The 20,475-nt window shown below is 31.6% G+C and overlaps 1 protein-coding gene across 1 annotated transcript in view; it reads right to left on the bottom strand.

Moving 5' to 3' along the window:
* Nucleotides 1-20,475, bottom strand: part of Smp_146840 (putative netrin) — a gene marked incomplete at its 3' end in the record, with an annotated part of 48,870 nt that overhangs the window by 3,111 nt on the left and 25,284 nt on the right. Inside the window, exons 4-6 of the mRNA XM_018789568.1 lie at nucleotides 18,731-18,919; nucleotides 14,261-14,416; nucleotides 3,345-3,419 (exon numbers count right to left, since the gene is read on the bottom strand). Of these exons, the coding sequence (XP_018654997.1) occupies nucleotides 3,345-3,419; nucleotides 14,261-14,416; nucleotides 18,731-18,919 (420 nt within the window). The remainder of the gene's footprint in view (nucleotides 1-3,344; nucleotides 3,420-14,260; nucleotides 14,417-18,730; nucleotides 18,920-20,475) is intronic.

Here is a 20,475-nt window from a genome sequence, read left to right as displayed (position 1 = left end):
TTGCTTATCATGCTTGTGAATCGAGTATGCACAATTAGAGACTGACCAGTTGCAGTCCTAACACATCGATGGGAAGATTCAAACAAACAATACCAAGTGAATTCAAACTTCACCCCATCGCACAAGCAAGTGGCTATCAGGACTCAGTAGCTGAGTGGATAACGCGATGGCATTTGAAGCGAAAGGTACTGGGTTCGAGTCCCAGAGTGAACATCAACTCTGAGATGCAGTTACATCCAGCTGACGAGTCCCAAATAGGACGAAACGCGCGTCCCAGATAGGACGATTATGCGTCGTGGATTCCACTGTAGCCATTATCCATCTTTGCTTATAGTGCTTGTAAATTATGGCAATATTGAGGCAATATGCACAGTATGCACGTATGCTTATTAGAGACTGACCAGTTGCTGTCTTAAACATCAATGGGAAGATTCAAACAAACAATACTAAGTGAATGTTACCTTTTTTTGTTTTCATTAAAAAGATATTGAAAATGAATTAATTTTTATCAAATGTCAATCCATAGAAATGAAACCTTGTTTATATTTACTGATAGAATAGATTAATTCACACCTACCAAGGATATCCTTCTGATGTTTGTTTTTTTTAAAACATTTAAAATATGATAAATTTTTTTTCTTATTTTACAAATTTCTACAGTCAAATACACAAACCATGCGAAATAGAGACTTTAAAAAACAAAAATTTTTTTTGGTTTTAAAACATGTAAATTCAGTTCAATTTCTGCATAGAGATATAAATTATCATTGATATTTACCATAGAAATACATATAGTAGACAAACTGTTTTTTTGGTCTATATAGAGAAAGGTAATATTAAGAAGAACGCCATACATGAAATGCTTATATGGAACAAAATATTATTTCTTATTTATATTATTATTAAATAATAATAATAATAATAATAACTAACTGGTGGTCATATTTTAGTTATTTTGGAATGGTATATGTTTGGTGTCAGATAATTTTAAGCACTCCCCCCCCTATTAAGGGAAAGAAAATATGAATCATGAAAATGTATAATAATTATTTTACTTAAACATTTTGACAGAGTACAGACACTAACAAATAAGTTAATTCTGTTAATATAAAGAATTTACCCATTAAATAATGGGTATATATATTTTGTTTTTATTGTACTTGTCTATATGCACTGAGTTAGGGATACAATAAAACGACAGCAAGAATGTTGAACAACTTCTTTCTTCATTAGATGACAAATTTTCAACAACTGGTTTATTTCTCTGATATATGTATATACCAGTTCTCACTAATTTATGTGGCTTTTATACTTATTTTCCACTAGAATGAACTAAACAAAATAAACTGCTATTTATAAAAACCAATACCTAAATGGATATTATTGTATATGTACAGTTTTGTTCAATATGTGCAATAAAGGTTATTGTTTTTTTTTGCTCCAAAAACTCAAGAAATCTTGAAAATTTATTGTTATTCATACTTTTTATACAAATGTAGTATGAATTATAATTAATAATAGGCGAATAAATTTTTTTTATTATTGTTTAAAAGGAGATTATATTAGTTGAATTCATGAAGCAGTTGAAGCTAGACTACCACTGAAAATCTGGAAGCACTGGAAGGCCATTTCGTCCTAGTATGTGACTCCTCAGTGGTACACATTCACTACCCAGCCTGCATGATTAGAACCTAGAATCTACCGCTCTCGCATGCAAACACTTAACCTCTAGACCACTGAGCCAGCATCTCACGGTGTTAGTGTCCAACTTCAACTGATACACGATATTGAGCCACCATTCACCATTGTCTTCAGTGAGCTACTATCTCACAACAGACCTGGTTGAACTCCACTGGTCACTGCTTCTCACTAGAACTCCAGAAAATACCTCTTGAAGCCAGTTACTAGTAAACAATTGATGGTTGTTATCAACATATGGTTTTGTGGAGATTTTAATAATTTTAATAGTTGAATTTATGAGTGAATTGACGCTAGACCTCTTCTGAAAAAATTTCATGTTTCGTTCAATAGGTTAATACCAACAAATAAAATTTAAGTTTCACACCTAATATACAATAAATGATTAAAATAAAATGAAGCGCCCCAATTTTGCTGAAAATCTGTACTTTAATTGAAAATTATTGACACAATTTAAGAGTAGTTATATAAATGCTAACCTATTAGGAATCTAAATGAGATAAATGAATATACTTTTTAAGAGCTTTCAAACATTATAAGAATGATTAGTATAAATGAGTTATTTTTGAAAGCTGATCTTTTTAATTTTTGTTGAGGAGATCCAGAAAACTGCAAAAAAGGCTCTGAAAACGCCAAGAAACATCTTATCCAAGCAGAGTTCAAAAGAAACTTTGCCAGAAACATCTAGAAAGTGGAAAGTCACAGGTCTTGTTTCTGATCGAATGATTAACTATATTGCTACTATGTTTAGTAGCCTTCCAGAAATTTGCGGAAGCACAGGGCCATCTAAAATACTATAAATACCCTAGTTCTTCTGTATATAAACGAACCTTTGGAGTAAAGCATTTCTTCCATGTTTCGCGCCTTTTCTCTCATGTTCAAGTCGCTGTGTAGATTTAGTTTGACGGTTACTAGGAAAGCATGTGAACCGAATTTAGCCTTCAATTAGAAGACTTATCAATTTAGATAAAAACGCACTGCTCAGTTGTACAAACAATTATATATTCCATCTAACAACCAATTAAAGGCTTCATCATTTCTCATTCCGAGATATAATCTAGGTTACTTTTTTATGGAGTACATTTACATCTATCTACCATGTACACAAGCATTTATGAATTATATTTATGTAACTATTCAGATTATCAACAATTAAGTATTTAAAATATTGTCAGAAGGGGGTTTTGTAGAGATTTTAGTAGTTTCATATAGTTGAAACCATGAGTCAATTGAAGCTAGACCACCATAGAAAACCTGGAAGCACTGGATTGGTTGAAATTAGACATTAACACCATTGGATGCCAGCCGGCTAAGTGGTCTATCGGTTAAGTGCTCTAGTGCGAGACTGGTAGGTCCTGGGTTCAAATCTCGTGAGGTGGGATCGTGGATGCGCATTGCTGAGAAGTCCCACAATAGGACGAAACGGCCATCTAGTGCTTCCAGGTTTTCCATGGTAGTTTAGCTTCAATTGACTCATGATTTCAACTATATGCAATTATTTAAAATATTATTCATTAACTAAGATCTGAATATTATGATTAAAATATTGAAAATAATTATTGTCCAAAAGTAAATAAACTTTGATTTTCGTTTACATGAATATCTATTTATTTTATACAAGAAGAATCATAAAAATTATTCTTTACCTGCATCTTTACGACAGAATTTTTTCAGTTTAATTCTTTCTTTATTTGTACTACATGGTGGACAGTTTATATCACCTAAAGGAAAGTAATAATAATAAAAGTGATCAAAACTTAACAAATAACTTCATTTCCGATAAAAAAGAGTAATAATTTACTTCATTCATTAGTGAAGTAACTTAGCTATTTAAGAGAACATCCTAACTAAGGAAAAGAAATAGCTCAAATTAGTTACTTGATTTCTGTATGAAGAAATACTTGTGGTGGTCGATATTTGATATTATCTTTAAACTTCGTATATTGTTCGTCCTGATAACCGTTACTAGATAATGCCCCAATGATGTACAAATCAGAAGACGAATTCGAAGTGTTGATTGCGTTTATTATTGAACCACACACAGATATCCAAAAGTACAGACACGTTAAGCAAGCATGAAAGAGTACTGCCGTAAAGCAAGCGAGTGAGCGTGAGAGTCAAATGATCGAGCGAGTGGTCGAGTCAATGAACGAGTGTGCGAGTTGACGAGTCAGCGAGTCAGTGAACAGGATTGAGATGTACATATATATACATAGTGAAATGAATGAATCATCGAATCAATTAAGCAATTAATAGTAAGGCTAGCAAAATTAATATATGCGTAGGCAGTAAACAATACTCAAGCGTACATAATAAAGGCACAATAGTATAGATAGGTTGTTATTATTCGAATAATTCTATCCGTTAAATAAGTTAACAAAAGGGTTTATCCAAATTAGATGTGAACAAACCCAATTGTACGTGAGTTGCTATATTCTAAATGAAGTTGAATAAAAACTGGGTAGAAGTCAAAGCAACTAAGCCAAAGCAATACAAATCAAACTACAAGATTAAACTATTAACCATAACTTATTTTTAATTTAGTTTTTAAGCATTTTATTCGACTGTTGTATGAAACCGATGTTAACCAGCAAATCATGTTTCTTCTTGATCTTTGTTAAGCTTCCTTTAGTAACGTTAATAACTAAAGGGTTACTGATAAAGCCACTTCAGAAAAACTTGGTTTGCAAACTGCTTCATTTCATAGCCTAGGAATAATATGGTTTAATTATGGATATTATAATTGTAAACGGACTTGCTAACCTATAATATCAGACGTTTTAGGAGTTCCTTGAACGAATGAACCAGAAACAATTTGATTTTCCTGATAAATAGCTATAATATTTGTTAGCTGATAATGTTACTAAAAATCTGTAGTATACTTAGCTTTCAGTTCACGAGAAGAAATAATGAAGATGGCTCATTGTCTTTTCTATAATAAACAAAAGTCTGAATATATTTGAAAAATTTGAAGATGCTAGATATACTTGATCATGACACAAATCGACCTACCTGGTGTATGAGCCAAAGCTACTGCTCGGGATGTGAAGTCTAGGGAAGAAGAAAAATGTAAAAGGGAGAATAATTTATCAATGCAATTGCTTAGTTTTCATTTTTTACTAATACAAATTTAGCATATGGGAACTAATGTCATTAATTTACAAAAAGGTGTAAATTAAAAAAAATAAGTGGGAATTACCACGGGTATATGAATGATCAATTGATAACAATAATTGCATATTGAAAGATTAACTATTCTTGACTAAATAAAAAAATCTCCTCCAGTATAAAAATAGCTATAAAACAATTGGTAGTAGAAACTGATCCATTAGCCTACGGTTAATATAATCTCTAAAACTTCTGAAACCTTGAAGTCAAAGAAATGACAATATTTGTTGAACATTTTTCGTAAGTCAATAAAGATTCGAAAATAACTATTCAATGAGTTCAACCAGGTCTGTTGTGAGATAGTAACTCACTGAAGACATTGGTGAATGGTTGCTCAAGTTCGTGGATTGGTTGGAGTTAGACATAAACACCATCGGATGCCGGCTTACTGGTCTATCGGTTAAGTGCTCTGGTGCGAGACTGATAGGTCCTGGGTTCGAATCTCGTGAGGTGGGATCGTGGATACTCACTGGTGAGGAGTCCTACAATAGGACGAAACGGTCGTCCAGTGCTTCCAGGTTTTCCATGGTAGTCTAGCTTCAATCGACTCATGATTTCAACTATATATAAAAATATACAATGATCAGTTTAATATGAATGACTGATATTTACTGGTAAAATGTTGATAATTATTTCCATGACATAGAAGTTCATACGGTTCGGTAACTACACAGTTACACGTTTTTGGATGATAAAAATGAATTTACCTAAATTTCAGGGTACAGACAAAAAAAAACACAGATAAAAATACTGTTGAATCACTAAGTGTTAAAACTTTCAATGTCTTTTGGCTCATTAAACCTAATCTAAAATTTCGCTGAACTTTAAAACAGAATGAATAACCAAGTTAAATCTTGAACAATTTCTAAATGTTACACATGACATCAAATTTAGGTTAAGGTTAAAATAAAACTTTAAGTTACATTTGAAATTATGTAAACGACTTTTAATTCGGATACACAATATCTAAAACATTGGGTATAAAACTATTATAAACATTAGATCAAAGGATCTCTGTATATTTTGTCAAGAATTTATATTTTCATAGTTGAAATCATGAGTCAATTGAAGCTAGACTACCATTGAAAACCTGGAAGCACTGGACGATCGTTTCGTCCTATTGTGGGACTTCTCAGCAATGAGCATCCACGATCCCACCTCACGAGATTCGAACCCAGCACCTACCAGTCTCGCACTAGAGCACTTAACCGATAGACCACTGAGCCGAATGGATGCGCACTGCTGAGGAGTCCCATAATAGGACGAAACGACCGTCCAGTGATTCCAGGTTTTCCATGATGGTCTAACTTCAAATGATTCATTATTTCAACTATTAAAATACTGAAATCTCCACAAAACACCTTCTAATCAAGAATTTATATATCTAACATTACATCAATTATCTGACAAATTATTAGTTAATGAAATGACCAAGATACGACTTTTGATGATAGGCATTTTTTTAAAAAACAATTTGGCTCTTGAACGTTAGCACAGATGAAATTTTGATTAGATATTGTTATAATTATCTAAAGATTTTTATAGAAATAGTAAATTTTTCATAAATAACCAAGGATTAGTGTGTAATATATATATCATTCAATTGAATTTATCGAGTAAACAATGCCATTTCTTTAATTTCCAAACATACATTCACTATAAAGACACAGTTTTAACTGATTTTATTCTTTTTGGAAGACCATGGAGATAAAATTTGTCTGATATTCAGTAGGTTCTCTAACATGTAATATTATGGGGATAAAAAATAGAAAAGAAACATTAAAGATAGGGGTATATTATTTAAGCGAACGTGGTTCATCACTTATTTATTTATAAAATTTAATACTTTTGACAATGCGTTTCTATTTATGACTGACTGATCACTGAGCAGGGACAAGTTTCACTTGTGACAAACCCCTTTTAGTTGTAATCGAATTCCATCAGTCAAGTTGTAGTATGGCCACCACTACACGTCATTCAATATCTCTTGAACTAAGCAGGGATGAGACATAGCTGTTGCAGGTAGTTGACAGAAAATCACAGACCCAGATTTGTTGCCGTTTCGCACTTGACTGTAAGATGTTCCACAGCATATTTATTACCGCGTTACCCGACTTTTCAGTCGAAGACGTTACCACTGAGAACTTCGGATACAAAAGGTTGGTCAGTAATCAAAGAATAATAAATTGTAAATAGTTCGCAGTCCTATAGGAGGTCATCAGAACCTCAAAAATCGTTGTTGGAATGTCTCTGACTGTAAAGCTAGGTAATTGAGATAGGACCCGCCAGGGAGCATCAGTTTCCACAAGATTACAGGTATACCTAGCCCAGAAGTCCTAAATAGAACTAAATCTAGGTCCAGAGATTACTGACTATCGCATCCAACCACCACCACCACCATAAAACTTCTATGTTAGTTAAGACTTTTAACCCTTAATCAAGTTCACTGTCGATAATCCGTTTTTTCTTGTCTTCTATTTCATATTGTCTTAGTCTAGTTTACTCCAAAAAGGAGCAAAAGGAGTGCCACTCAAAAAGATACAGCAATCGTTTTGAGGTTTAATAAGGGCAAGCAGTAAACGATGAGGTGGTAGGATGTCATAGAGACCCAACCGTCCGGATATTTATTGATGCTCTAATAAATGAACAGATTTTAAATAAGCTAATAACCGAAAAATCCATTGCAAGCATTTAACAATGGTATGTAAAAAAAGTACGAGGTAGCAATACAAAAATCAAGTTGTAGAAGATTATGGATACCAATCGATAGTACACTACTTATTTAGAATGCAGTGCATTTTACATTCGGGTATTCAGATAAATTCAACATATCCGCGTAAGACTATTAAACTACTCTTCCAACTCTCACTCTTGATTTATTATATTAAGTCAGTCAATATACTAGTAGCATCATTTTATTGTTTCAATAAATTATCCCTATGAAACCTTACACAACTCACCCTCATTAATTATCTCCTTTATCTAATAGTGCCTTTTCAAATATCCCCGTTTCGTATTCAATCATTTTGCGTTCACCCTTATTGCGGGATACCCTTTAATTATGATGAATTATTATGTTTCATAGTTATCGTTATAACTTAAACTATAGAACCGGAATCCAAAAAGTCACGTTTGTTTTTATATAGTGACTATTTCAGTTAGACAATTGAATTGTACAATCTATTTAGAAGTTCATTCGGTCGATGAACACTTTTGTATAGTAAGTTATAATTTTCTAATATAAATCCTAAACAGAAACTAAATGATTAAAACTTTTTGATTATTGGTGCCTATCAGGATAGGAAGAAACAGGATAACATAAAAAAATAATCTGAAATTATACTAAAATTACTCTATTCCAAAATATACAAATAAACCCATTTTTCTGATTTCATGAAAACAATTACAAAACAATTATGATTATTGTCCAGAAAATCAGAATAAACATAAATAAAAATTGATTGAACAAATTCAAGAGATTTGAAATGAAACAATTAGTTTTAACAGAATTTTATATTGAACACTAACTTAAAGGGGAGTTTTTTTCTTGTCTTTTTACATTCAAAGAAAACTAATTTATGTGCCAATTTTAAATCTTCTTTCTTTTTTCTTTCATAATTTCATTGAATTTATGATCATGATATTATTAAAGATGATATATTAACCGTAATTGTTTTACTTTATCCAGCCGATATTTATGTATAGTTAGTCATTCTATGAACGTATATACAAGATCTGAATGGGAAAACTGCAAAGAAAAATGTTGACATCTGTCATATAAATCATTATGTATAGGTTTGTCTTTTGATGTTAGCCTATGATTTTATACATGCACATATAGGATAAGATTTATTATGTATTATGAATACAACAATACGATGAAAGAGGTATTAATTTTTCATAAGCTTGATATAAGTCGATGATGAAGTGCTAAGAAAATATGTATTTTGGATAGTTTTAAGATAAGTGAAGTTGTTATATGAAGAAAGAAAGGAGTCTGTTAATGATGTTATAGATTTTAGTTTAATTAATTGGATATTTTAATCATCATTAAATGATTCATGTAAATGTATGGTCGCGATAATGCAGTCAGAATAGTTTTATTTCAAGTATAATTACATCATCAAATATTGGTAATCTTTCATTTAATCCTATTACTAAACGTGAAAGATGTACGCTTCTTAGTTCAATCAAACAGACAAGCTGTGGTGTGTGCTGCTGATGTCAACAGATATAAGTAGTATGGATCATCAATCAAAAGTTAAATACCTGGAGGCAGAAGGTTAAGAAGATCAAAGAAAAGAGAAAGAAAACATAGAAACCAAAGGACAATGAAGTGTGTGATGATTGACTGATATTTGCGAAAGGAATAGTCAAGTTTGACACAATTTATTGACATTTTGCAAATGAAGTATTTAGTGCATGGTTCTCAGATTTTACTAAGGCGTTCTGTAATTTTGTGTTCAAATACATTCGATTCTCCCCACTTGTGTTCTCGCTCATTACAAAGCGATTATATATCTATAAAGATCATTGATCACCTACTCGCGTCTTATCCATTGATGAATTTCACAACTATATGTAGCTAAATGAGAAACAATTTATCAGTGGGACCCTGACAAGTAATATGGCGCTTTATAAACATTACAAATGTTATAGGCTTGTAAACACTAGTCAAGCGTTAAATGTGTGCCAGAGCATTGTGAATTACCTAGTCATTGATGATGTCATAAGTCATTCTTCTTTATGCATCAATTCGTACTAATTCTTCAAATCTAATTTATTGATTTCTTATTGGTATATATATATATATATATTATATATATCATTATTCCACTTGTACATTTACAACTAGGACAAAAAACTGACCTACCATAATTTATTTCTGGGTGAATTCACCTGTGCTTTGTTAATTAGGTTACTAAACATGTCTTATTTATAAAACACATTGGATTATTGTGCGCATTATCTACAGCACTAGGGTGAACAAATCTTATATGTTTAAGTTTTTTGAAATGATTTGCGTGACTGATTCACCATATAAAATAGTATGAATAGATTTCTGAAAGTTTATATCCTTTGGAGAATTACTCTTGTGTTACGTAATCACTCATGTGTACATAAACGTTGAATCATGTTAATACAGTTGATAATTTATAATCTTATGATAAATAATTTGACCCTAAGATTAGGTACCATAAAATTTAAAATTATGACAAACGAATATTCTTTTGACCTATGATGATTCATACCAAGTCAATTTATTTGAGAAACTTGATTTATAACTGAAAAGCTTGAGAAGAAAATTATTGAATGACAGTCATTCTTAGAATTATTATCAGTTGTCTTATTGTAAAATTTTGTTTTACTGTGGTATGCTATTTTTTGTTGAAGATTACTTTTATCACAGACAGTCATAACAATCATCATTCTGAATAGTTAGGCTCTTTTATACATTTATGTAACATATAATAACACGGGTGAATGCCAACTCTGTAATCTAGAGGTTTAGAGTTCGAGAGCGGGATCGAAGGTTCTGGGTTCTAGTCTCGCCTGCGGTAACGTGGATGTGCATTACTGAGAGGCCTACAATAGAACGGAACGATCGTCCATTACTTCCAGGTTTTCGATTGTGGTGTAACTTAGATCAGCTCACGATTTCATTGAAATAATATAATCGTTCTACTGGCTACACACATTTGCACATTCCGTGTTTCCTTACCATATGAACATTTGCAGATAACTAATCGTTGACTAGGAATAATTATTGTATGCCTGAAAATTTAACCAGCAAGAGTCTTGAATTCTTGCCTATCTCAATATTCCCTCATTTGGGTGGTATTTATTTATTAATTATTTATTTGAACACATAAATATTGGTACAAAGGGGTACCAGATACATATGCGCCAGACAATGACAATGAGAATGTGAAGAGATAGAGAACGTAAAGTGCATATAAAGAAAAGAACAATAACGAACAGAAACTAGTGTATGTTGGTGAAATAATAATAATGGGAGTGGCCGTCCAGTTAGTACAAATATAATCAGAAAGGATTCTTCAGCAGATCCATACCGCCATTACCGACATCTATCAAAGCTGTTTCCAGAATGTTACCTATGGCAAATCTGAAGAGGAATGGTGAGATTGGGCAACCCTCTCTAACCCCGCTACTTGAGTGGAACAGTGGAGAGTGGTGGTTGTATACCCTCACTTTGCTTGAGGTATTCGTATATAGGGCTTTTAACATGTTGATAAACTTTTCAGGTAAACCCTTCTTCAATAGACAATTCCAGAGAACAGTCCTGTCCAATGAATCGAAAGCAGCCCCGATGTCAAGAGACACTACGATTGTTGGTCTGTGATATGTATGACGGTATTTTAACATTCGGGTGATAAAGGATTGTAAATGGAAGTGAATAATATCTTAGTAATGATCAACACATGAGTATTTTAAAGCTCAGTTGAATTCTTTGAAGCGGTTGTTACCAAATGACTTTTGTATGACATGTGTTGAAGTTAAAACTATTACTAACACCTTATTTTCAGTGTAATACGCTATTTTTCCCTAACCAACTACCTTTTAAAAGAATGTTATCAAAACACTTTTGCGTACATTGATATTTCAGCTATTGCTACTATGTTTGGTGTCAAAGAGTAAATTGAATATATCTATGTGTAATCTCTGTTTGTTTGCAGTGGTAATTTAGTCATGTTTTGATAATGAGTGGAACTAATGATTAACGAGTATATTTCATTCTTTAGTGAATTTTCTAAATGTTTTTTATTAGGTGACTAAAATAGTAAAATATTTGCAATTTGAGATTATTTTTCGGAAGTGAGATAGTAGCTCACCCATGAGAACAGTTGGTGATTTAACTATTTCGAAAATGAAATGAAGTTACGAATGAGAACTCCACCTGACTAGTCAAAAAGTATTGTAATGACCAACACATGTATTTCCTGTTATGACCTCATTGAAATTTCTGAAATTGCTGTTGATATGTTTCATATTAAATGTATAGCACTATTTGGTTTACATTTATTCGTCGAATGATTGTTGTTCGTCAGTTAATCACTCAGATATACGAGACGTAGAACCTGGCATATGTATACATCGCTTCGATTTACCACACCTCATTAGTATAGCCAAATAAACTTATCAAGATAAATCTCAGAACAGTAGAGGTAGTAATGATATTGGTGTGAAAAGAAAAGATTAGGCATCAAAGATACGACTCATGAAAGAAATAAAGATTTGTTGGACAGAAAATTTCATAAGATAAGTATCAAACTCAGAATCTTAGTGAAGAAAAAGTGTGATAGCCTCTGAATTCTTGTGAACAATTCTGAATCACATCACCTGATATCTCCAACAGCTAGCTACGACAATCATGCAGACATGATAATAGTTCATAATGTTAATTATCTTCATTCTAGATATAAGTTATGTAAATTGGAATTTACACAAACTCTCAGGTTATTAATTATCAATTTGCTTCATATAGTATGGTGTGGGTTGCTTATATCCACATAAGTAGTATATGACGATAGTATGCATTTCAGCAGAAGATCGATAAGGAAAGAAGGGGAACGAAACTCAATTGGTATGAAAATGCATAAACAATAATAATCGAAGACTATGGACTGATATTTGCAGAAGGAACAGTCAAGATTGAAACAATTGATTAATAGTCTGCAAATTACCTGTTTACTGTATGGTTGTCAGATTTTAACAAGATATTGAGTAATTTCGTGCCAGATATATTCGATTGTCCCTACTAATGTTCATGTTCACGACGATGGCACTATTGATTACCTTAAGTCCCTAAAATTCATTCTCTCCTAATTTGAATATATAGGAAAAATCGTACTCATATTAGTGTTACATTAAGGTTATACATATCAAGTTATCGTCTAATGATTCAAGAAATATATCAAAGATTTAGAAATCGAACAGAACCCAAAAATAAACAAGGAATTTATATGCTCATCAAGCTTCTTATTCAAATGAAAATTTTAATTATTCACTAAATAGATTCATACAATATTCTTATGATAATTTAAGTAATTTAAATAATTATTCCATTGTGTGTGAATGAATGATTCTGGGAAAAGAGTAATTAGTCCCTTTGATTAATTTCGATAGTTTAATAAGAAGACGAAGATTATCAGAACTATGTGATGATATATTAGCGCAATACATTTCGAACAATCTGATCATACATATACCTATTAAGAACATTTATATATAGAAATAAAAGGTCAACTAGACTGGAAATGGGGGTAAGAGGAGACAAGGATAATAATAGTAGTAAAAACAATGTGAAAACAATTTGACACCTAATCACTCTGGATATTAAGCTAATATTACCAGGGTAGGTTTAAGGAGAGAACAAACTGTTTTTGAATACACAAAGGGGGTTTGAATTTTCGTATGGCTAAGGCTTCTCTAAGTGTTCTTAACAAGTATATGTGTGATCAGATTGTTCGAAATGTATTGCGCTAATATATCACATAGTTCTGATAATCTTCGTCTTCTTATTACATTATCGAAAAGAGTAATTCTTTGGGAACAATATTATTTAACTTGTCTAAATTCTTAATCATGAATCAAATAGTGACTGACTGACTGAAATAGGTAATTTACAAATTCAATTACATTTATATATAAGAAAAAATTAATGACTGACAGGAAGAATGATTTTAAGCATTCTTCTTAAACATATTAATAGTTTTCTAGCAATGAATACTTTCATAGATTGAATAAAAACTCTCAAAGCAATTATATGAGTAGTATTCGAAAATTAAGTATTAATTCTGTATTTTTTTAAAAATAAAAATAAATGGACTGAAATCGACGGATGGAAAATACCGAATCTTATATAACTATAAGTCTGAAAATAAAATAAAGAATGAATAAAGCTATGACAATGTGATTTAAGTTTGCCACCCACTGATTCTAATTTTCACAGAAAACTTCACCGTAAAGTTTGCTTCTTGTAGAATAGCTTTAGTGAAAAATCAGTAATCTCGTGAGATGATGCAGTACTTCTTTTGATACACAGTGACTTGAGATGAGCGTTCATTTTAACAAAAAGAAGTTAAAAGTTGATCCGAAGTCGATTTACCATTTTTGTCCAGAATCCAACAAATCTCACAAATATTCACCTAGTGGCTTCAATGTAAATGAATATGCCCCTAAAGATATCTATGATCAAATACTGACAGCACTCAAACGTCCTCCAATTTCTTATGTTTAAAGTTAAGAGGATGGAAATGCTAAGCAGTATATTTGATATTTAATAATATTAAAAAGAACTTTGATAATCACAGAATTATTTTTAAACATGAAAAGTGACTTCATAGAAATTTCAATAACATCTATTTTTTACCTTTCGTACAAGGATTAAGTGGTGAACGTGTTTGATGATAGCCATCTTGACAACGATCACAGGTTAAACCAGCTACACCTTGTTTACATCGACACTGTCCACTTCTTCTGTCACAATCATGACGGACAATAGATCCAATTGGATGACATCGACATGCTGTATAAAGAAAATTAAACAAATTTTTAACTGTGAAACATTTAAGAAAAAGTGTCGATAATAATATGTAATATCCCAACAAATGAGTGTTGATAACAGAGTACACTCTTCACATTCTAAGCCTTATTATTAATGGAGATACATTAAAAAAACAAAAAAGAATTTAAGAGAAAGTGGAGATAACACACAATTTATATATTTAATTGAATGTAAGCTTGTATAAATTATGTAAATCATGAGCTGCAAATCTGGTTTTCAGTGTCAGTTTGTGACGCGAAGCTCCTGTATAAAACTAAGGTTATTGATTGATAAGTATATGGATCAACGACTAAGAATTCTTATAATAAATAGCAAAAGTATTATATAATGATAGAAGGAACAAAGACAAAATTTAAAATAAAAGATTTTTTACAGAAACTAGGTCACACAAAATGTTTGCTGATAAGTTGGCAAATGAAATAATCAGTCATAACACCTAAGAGAAAGATATAAATGGAGTATGAACGAGGAATGATTTATCAGTGATAATCAAAGGATCAATTAGTGCACGATTGTCATAGTCTTCTGTATTGATTATTCCAAATATATCTGAATTAACTATATTGTTCTCTACATTAGTCAACTGGCAAGTTATTCTGCTAAACAATAAGTATACACCTTCCAGCCTTAAATAATTTTATACGTTAAGTAGAAAAGATCCCATACATGTCTGTTTTTTTTTAATATATATGCTACAGAGGTGCACATAAGTTTCATTATCTAATCTCAAGTTACAAACAACTATCAATTTTTGATTGATATGAAACGAAATTGATGTTCGATATTAGAAATTGTTAAACTCATAAAAGAGACTACTGAATAAGGTGGAATCCTTCCGTTCAGTAAATAATAAAAAAGCAAAAAACACAGGAAATACACGTTCATCAAATTCACTTTACTTGGAGTAGATCCATATATATCATTCGTATGTTAAAGTAACTAATGTAAATTAAGTCTATTTATAATATACTGTAGTAAACAAGAACATGGGTGAGGACAATCGAACGTATTTGAGCACAAAATTACAGAATATCTCACTAAAATCTAACAACCATACAGCAAAACAGGTAATTTGCAAACTATCAATCGATTGTCTCAATCTTGATTATTCCTTCGGCAAATATGAGCCCATCATCTTCGATTATTGTTGTTTATGCATTTTCATATCAACTGCGTTTTGTTTCCGTTATTTCGTTATCGATCTTCTACTGAAATAGATTCAATCCCTGACCATCATTATATACTACTTATGTGGTTATAAGTAACCAACATCACAATACACTGACAGTGATATAACATTAATATTATTATGACATTCTTATTGAGAGTAGACAATATTTAGTGTATATTTCTATTAGGACAGTAAATAGAGATTAAACTTAGCAACTAATCATAGCTCAAAAGGAATTAGAATTTAACATAAAGCATATATTATTGAAATCCGAATTTGTGTTTTGAACGAGGAGATAGTCAAAACATAATTACAGATCAATATATAAATTCCACTGGCCGGATACTATCAGCAACAGCGTTTTATGGGAGAGGACGAACCAACTTCCAGCTGGAGAGGTAATTAGAAAAAGACGCTGGAAGTGGATAGGACATACATTGAGGAAATCACCGCGAGGCAAGCCCTAACTTGGAATCCGGAAGGGAAGTGGAAAAGAGGAAGGCGAAAGAAGACATTACGCCGGGAAATAGAAGCAGATATGAAAAGGATGAATGTTAACTGGAAGGAACTGGTAAGGATTGCCCAGGACGGGGTTGGATGGAGAATGCTGGTGGGCGGCCTGTGCTCCTCCACGAAGGGTAACAGACGTAAGTAAGTAAGTAAGTATAAATTCCTCTGAGATTCGAATAAATGTTGGGATTAGTTTATAGTAATAAAATATTTACTTTTTTATTACCTATGTAAAGTAACTTTGTTAAAAGCATATTGAAGTTAAATGAATGATCATATTGACTAATGTATAGAAAATATCAATATACCAATTCATTAAAATATTACAAAGAGCTAATCGAAAATCTTTTAGTTAAGAACTGTTTTATATTTGCGAATCAAACGAGCAATTTGATGAATATACTGTTTAAACAAATGAGTCAAGATTGATCTTAAGTTTAAACTTTATAGATGAAGTATGAAATTTAAGAAAGTGTCTTGTAATTATAGATTCTAGTTTTAGGGTAGATTAGTTTTTAATTTGGTTGCATTACGCACAGAATATCGTTTTTATCAGTTTTTTTTACTGAACGAATTATTCTGATGAGTTTATTCATACATTGTATTAATCGTGTTGTTAGTATTTACAGTTGAATAAATTTTTGTCCACCAAGTTGAAGTGTCAGTAGGATTTTTATTAAAAACCATCTAATTGAAATCATTTCACAAGGATGGTAAACATTAGTTGGAAACTGTCGACAACAACTTCCCGATGACCTTTAATGACCTTTAATTATTGTAACAGAAACATTTTATTCATTTTAATCATCTTATTATGTTCACTAAATCTATTGTTATTACTCGTATTACGTAACCTAGTATTATAATCTTTCCATTATGTCATCTTGGTTATTCGTGTTCACATTTCATCACAGACTTAGTGCTTTAACAAAACATTTTCATATATACATACGATTGTACAGCTTGATAATACGTTGAAGAGATACCTTCGCTTAACTTCGTGTTTTTAATTTTAATGTTTAAATGGGAATTATATGTCACTTAATAAAAATCAAAATTAAAACTGGGATAACAAATGAATTCCGAGAGTAAAATGTGGAAAAACGCCAACAAATAGAAGTTTGAAATCTCAATTTTATACTCGCAAGGAGTTAGTGGACTGTTTCTACCATCAATAGCATCGTTTTGAATGTCTATGAATAATAATTATTTTGATTCATCTCACATTAATCAACTAAACTTTTTTCTGTTTATTATCCTATGTAATCAACTATTTCCAGAATTATCTTTTAATAAGCTTAACAACTTCTAAATGTCTATATTAGGTTATAATCCAACGTTACTCTCAATTGGCTTTAATTTGTGCCATTTTTTTGATTCAATGTTGATATTTTTCATTGACTATAAATACTACCGAATAGTATATTGTTAAGGAAAAAGTAATGCAATGCAGCCAATATGTTGGTCGACTAATTACCGCTTCTTTATCAGTACTTCCTCACCATCTATTTTTTAAAACCTCTATCTTTTACAGAGAGTCTAAGGGTGGTTACAGAATAACCTGGAGAATATCACTAGGTCCGGTAGTCGTTAAATATGATATGTATGTATGTAAATATATCAATGGTAAGATTCATTGAGGTATAATCTAGTAAAGAGAAATCAAAGGTAAACTGATATTAATCAATGAGAATTTCATAGGAAATCTTGAAATAACTCCACAACGATTAGATGTTTTGAATCTGAAGAAGCATTTTCATTGAACTCTGAATTAGAAAACCAGAGAAAACTAAGTTACAAATTCCAATTGGTATTGAATTTATACTTATTATTGATTTAGCTAGCTTATTATGTAATATAATAGTATTTACACTTTTGGAACATTACTGTTTATACTATTATAATCTATGAATGTTGGATTTTTCCAAAACAGAATAACTAAGTTCATTTACTTACAAAAAGATATAGAATACTTTAAAACTACACATTACTTTTATTCATTCTAATCAATTATATTTGATTATATATAGTTGAGATCATGAGTCAATTGAATCTGGAAAACCATGGAAAATCTGGAAGCACTGGACGGCCATTTCGTCCTATTATGGGACTCATCAGAAGTGTGCATCCACGATCCTGCATCACGAGATTCGAACCCAGGACCGACCAGTCTCGCGCACGAGCACTTAACCGAAAGACCACTGAACCGGCCGGCTTCCAACGGTGTTAATGTCTAACATCAACCAATCCACGAAATTTAGCGACTATTCACCTATGTCTTCAGTGAGTTGATATCTCCCAACAGACCTGGTTGAACTCCACTGGTTACTGCTTCTCACTAGAACTCCAGGAAATACCTCATAGAGTCAGTCACTAGTGAGCATATGATCATTATCAAAAGGGGGTTTTGTGGAGATAGGAGATAGGACAAAACGGCCGTGCAATGCTTTGAGGTTTTCCATGGTCGTTTAGGTTCAATCGACTCATGATCTCAACTACATAAAATTACTAAAATCTCTACAAAACCCCCTTCTTATATTTAATTATAATAAAACAAAAGAAAAAAATTTTTTAATTAAGCTGCATAAACTTACGTAAACAAACATTTTCATGACTTATTGGTTTAGTCCAATCACGATAATAACCTTCAGCACATTGATGACAATTACGACCAATTGTATTATGTTGACAATTTTCACAAATACCACCACTTATACGATTAGATAATAAATATAGTGAATTTGAAAATCGGCATTCATTTGAATGAAGATTACAATCACATTCTAATGATAAGAAATTAATAATATATAAAATATGTTATTATTGATAAGTCAAACATATTTAATGAATGATAATAAAAAGTTGTTAGGAATGATTGAACAAAAATTTTAACAGGCAGCCTGGCATCTGGTAATACTGTGGTGTGGGCTAGTTATATCTACATAAGTAGTATATGGTGATGGTCAGACATAGAATGTATCTTGGCAGAAGATCGATATGGAAAGAACAGGAATGAAGCGCAGTCGGTATGAAAATGCATAAACAATAAAATCAGAGAAGACGGGCTTATATTTCCAGAAGGAACAGTTAAGATTGAGACAATTAATTGTCATTTTGCAAATTAACTGTTTACTGTGTGGTTACCAGAATTTAGTGATATAGTCTGTAATTTGTGTATAAATACATTCGATTGTCCTCACCCGTGTTCTTGTTCACCACAATACTTTATCACAATAATGAGACGGTGTTGTTGTTGTTTAGAGCTTTTAAAAATCATAGTACATGAGAATGGACTGTCAGAATATATTTTCTAAATAAACTAAAACTAAACAGTTTAGTGCAAAGAACTTATGGATAAACATGTATATATTAATAAAGGGATTTGAATTTAAAGTAATAATATATCATGATCATTAACTCAAACTTTTAGGTCATCTACTTTCCAACCCTACAAGTGTCGTAATAAACTACTATTGTTTTACAATTATCGTAACTGGATAATTGCGACTCTTAAGTGTAGGTACTTTAGCCCAATTGTAACAAGCTTACAACTTATATCAAGCTGCATGATACCGAAAAAAATTAAATGTGGACACTTAAGTCGTTGATGTATTTTCTTTTTGATCTGACCATTGAAGAAATAAGAGAGAATCCTATCGAGATTATTGCATTTAGTAAGTGATGTACGGAAAAAGTACACTGTGGAAATCATTAAACCGTATCATGAGCAAGAGCTAACTTGGAATCCTGAAAGAAAAAGGAAAAGAGGACAACCAAAAAACACATTGCATTGAGAATTGGGAGCAGACATCAAAAGAATGAATAGCGACTGTAAAAGATAGCCGAAGACAGAGTTGGATGGAGAATCCTGGTGGACGGCCTATGCTCGTTTACGAAGGGTAACAGACGTAAGTAAGTAAAAAAAAAGTAGCTGGAATCTTTCGAGATTAAAGATGAACGGCTAATACTAAATATTGGAAAATACGAATCAAATGTATTTAATAAATAATTGCAATTTAAATAAATTTTAAAGAGCAATTTGTTGCTTATAATTCTTCAATATAACAAAACTTGTAACAATGAATATATCAACGCTTATTGTAACAATATGACACATATATGTATATTGCTAGTATTTAAATTGAAATGTTTTAAGTAAAATATCGTAGTATATATTTTGATGAAGTTTTGTTCTCTGAGCTGGATGGTTTGGTTGTGGAGCTTTCATCGACCTTCTGAACGACATCATCAGCACAAACTTCGGGTAGAAGTGAAGTGTTTGAATTTCTCCACATGTAGTTCTTAGCTTGTTCTGTGCACCTCGATGTTGATTTGTTCT

This window comes from Schistosoma mansoni, chromosome W (genome assembly GCF_000237925.1).
Source record: "Schistosoma mansoni strain Puerto Rico chromosome W, complete genome".
Taxonomy (NCBI): Eukaryota; Metazoa; Platyhelminthes; class Trematoda; order Strigeidida; family Schistosomatidae; genus Schistosoma; species Schistosoma mansoni.
The sequence above is the reverse complement of the archived record's forward strand: the minus strand, read 5'-3'. Positions and strand labels throughout refer to the sequence as shown.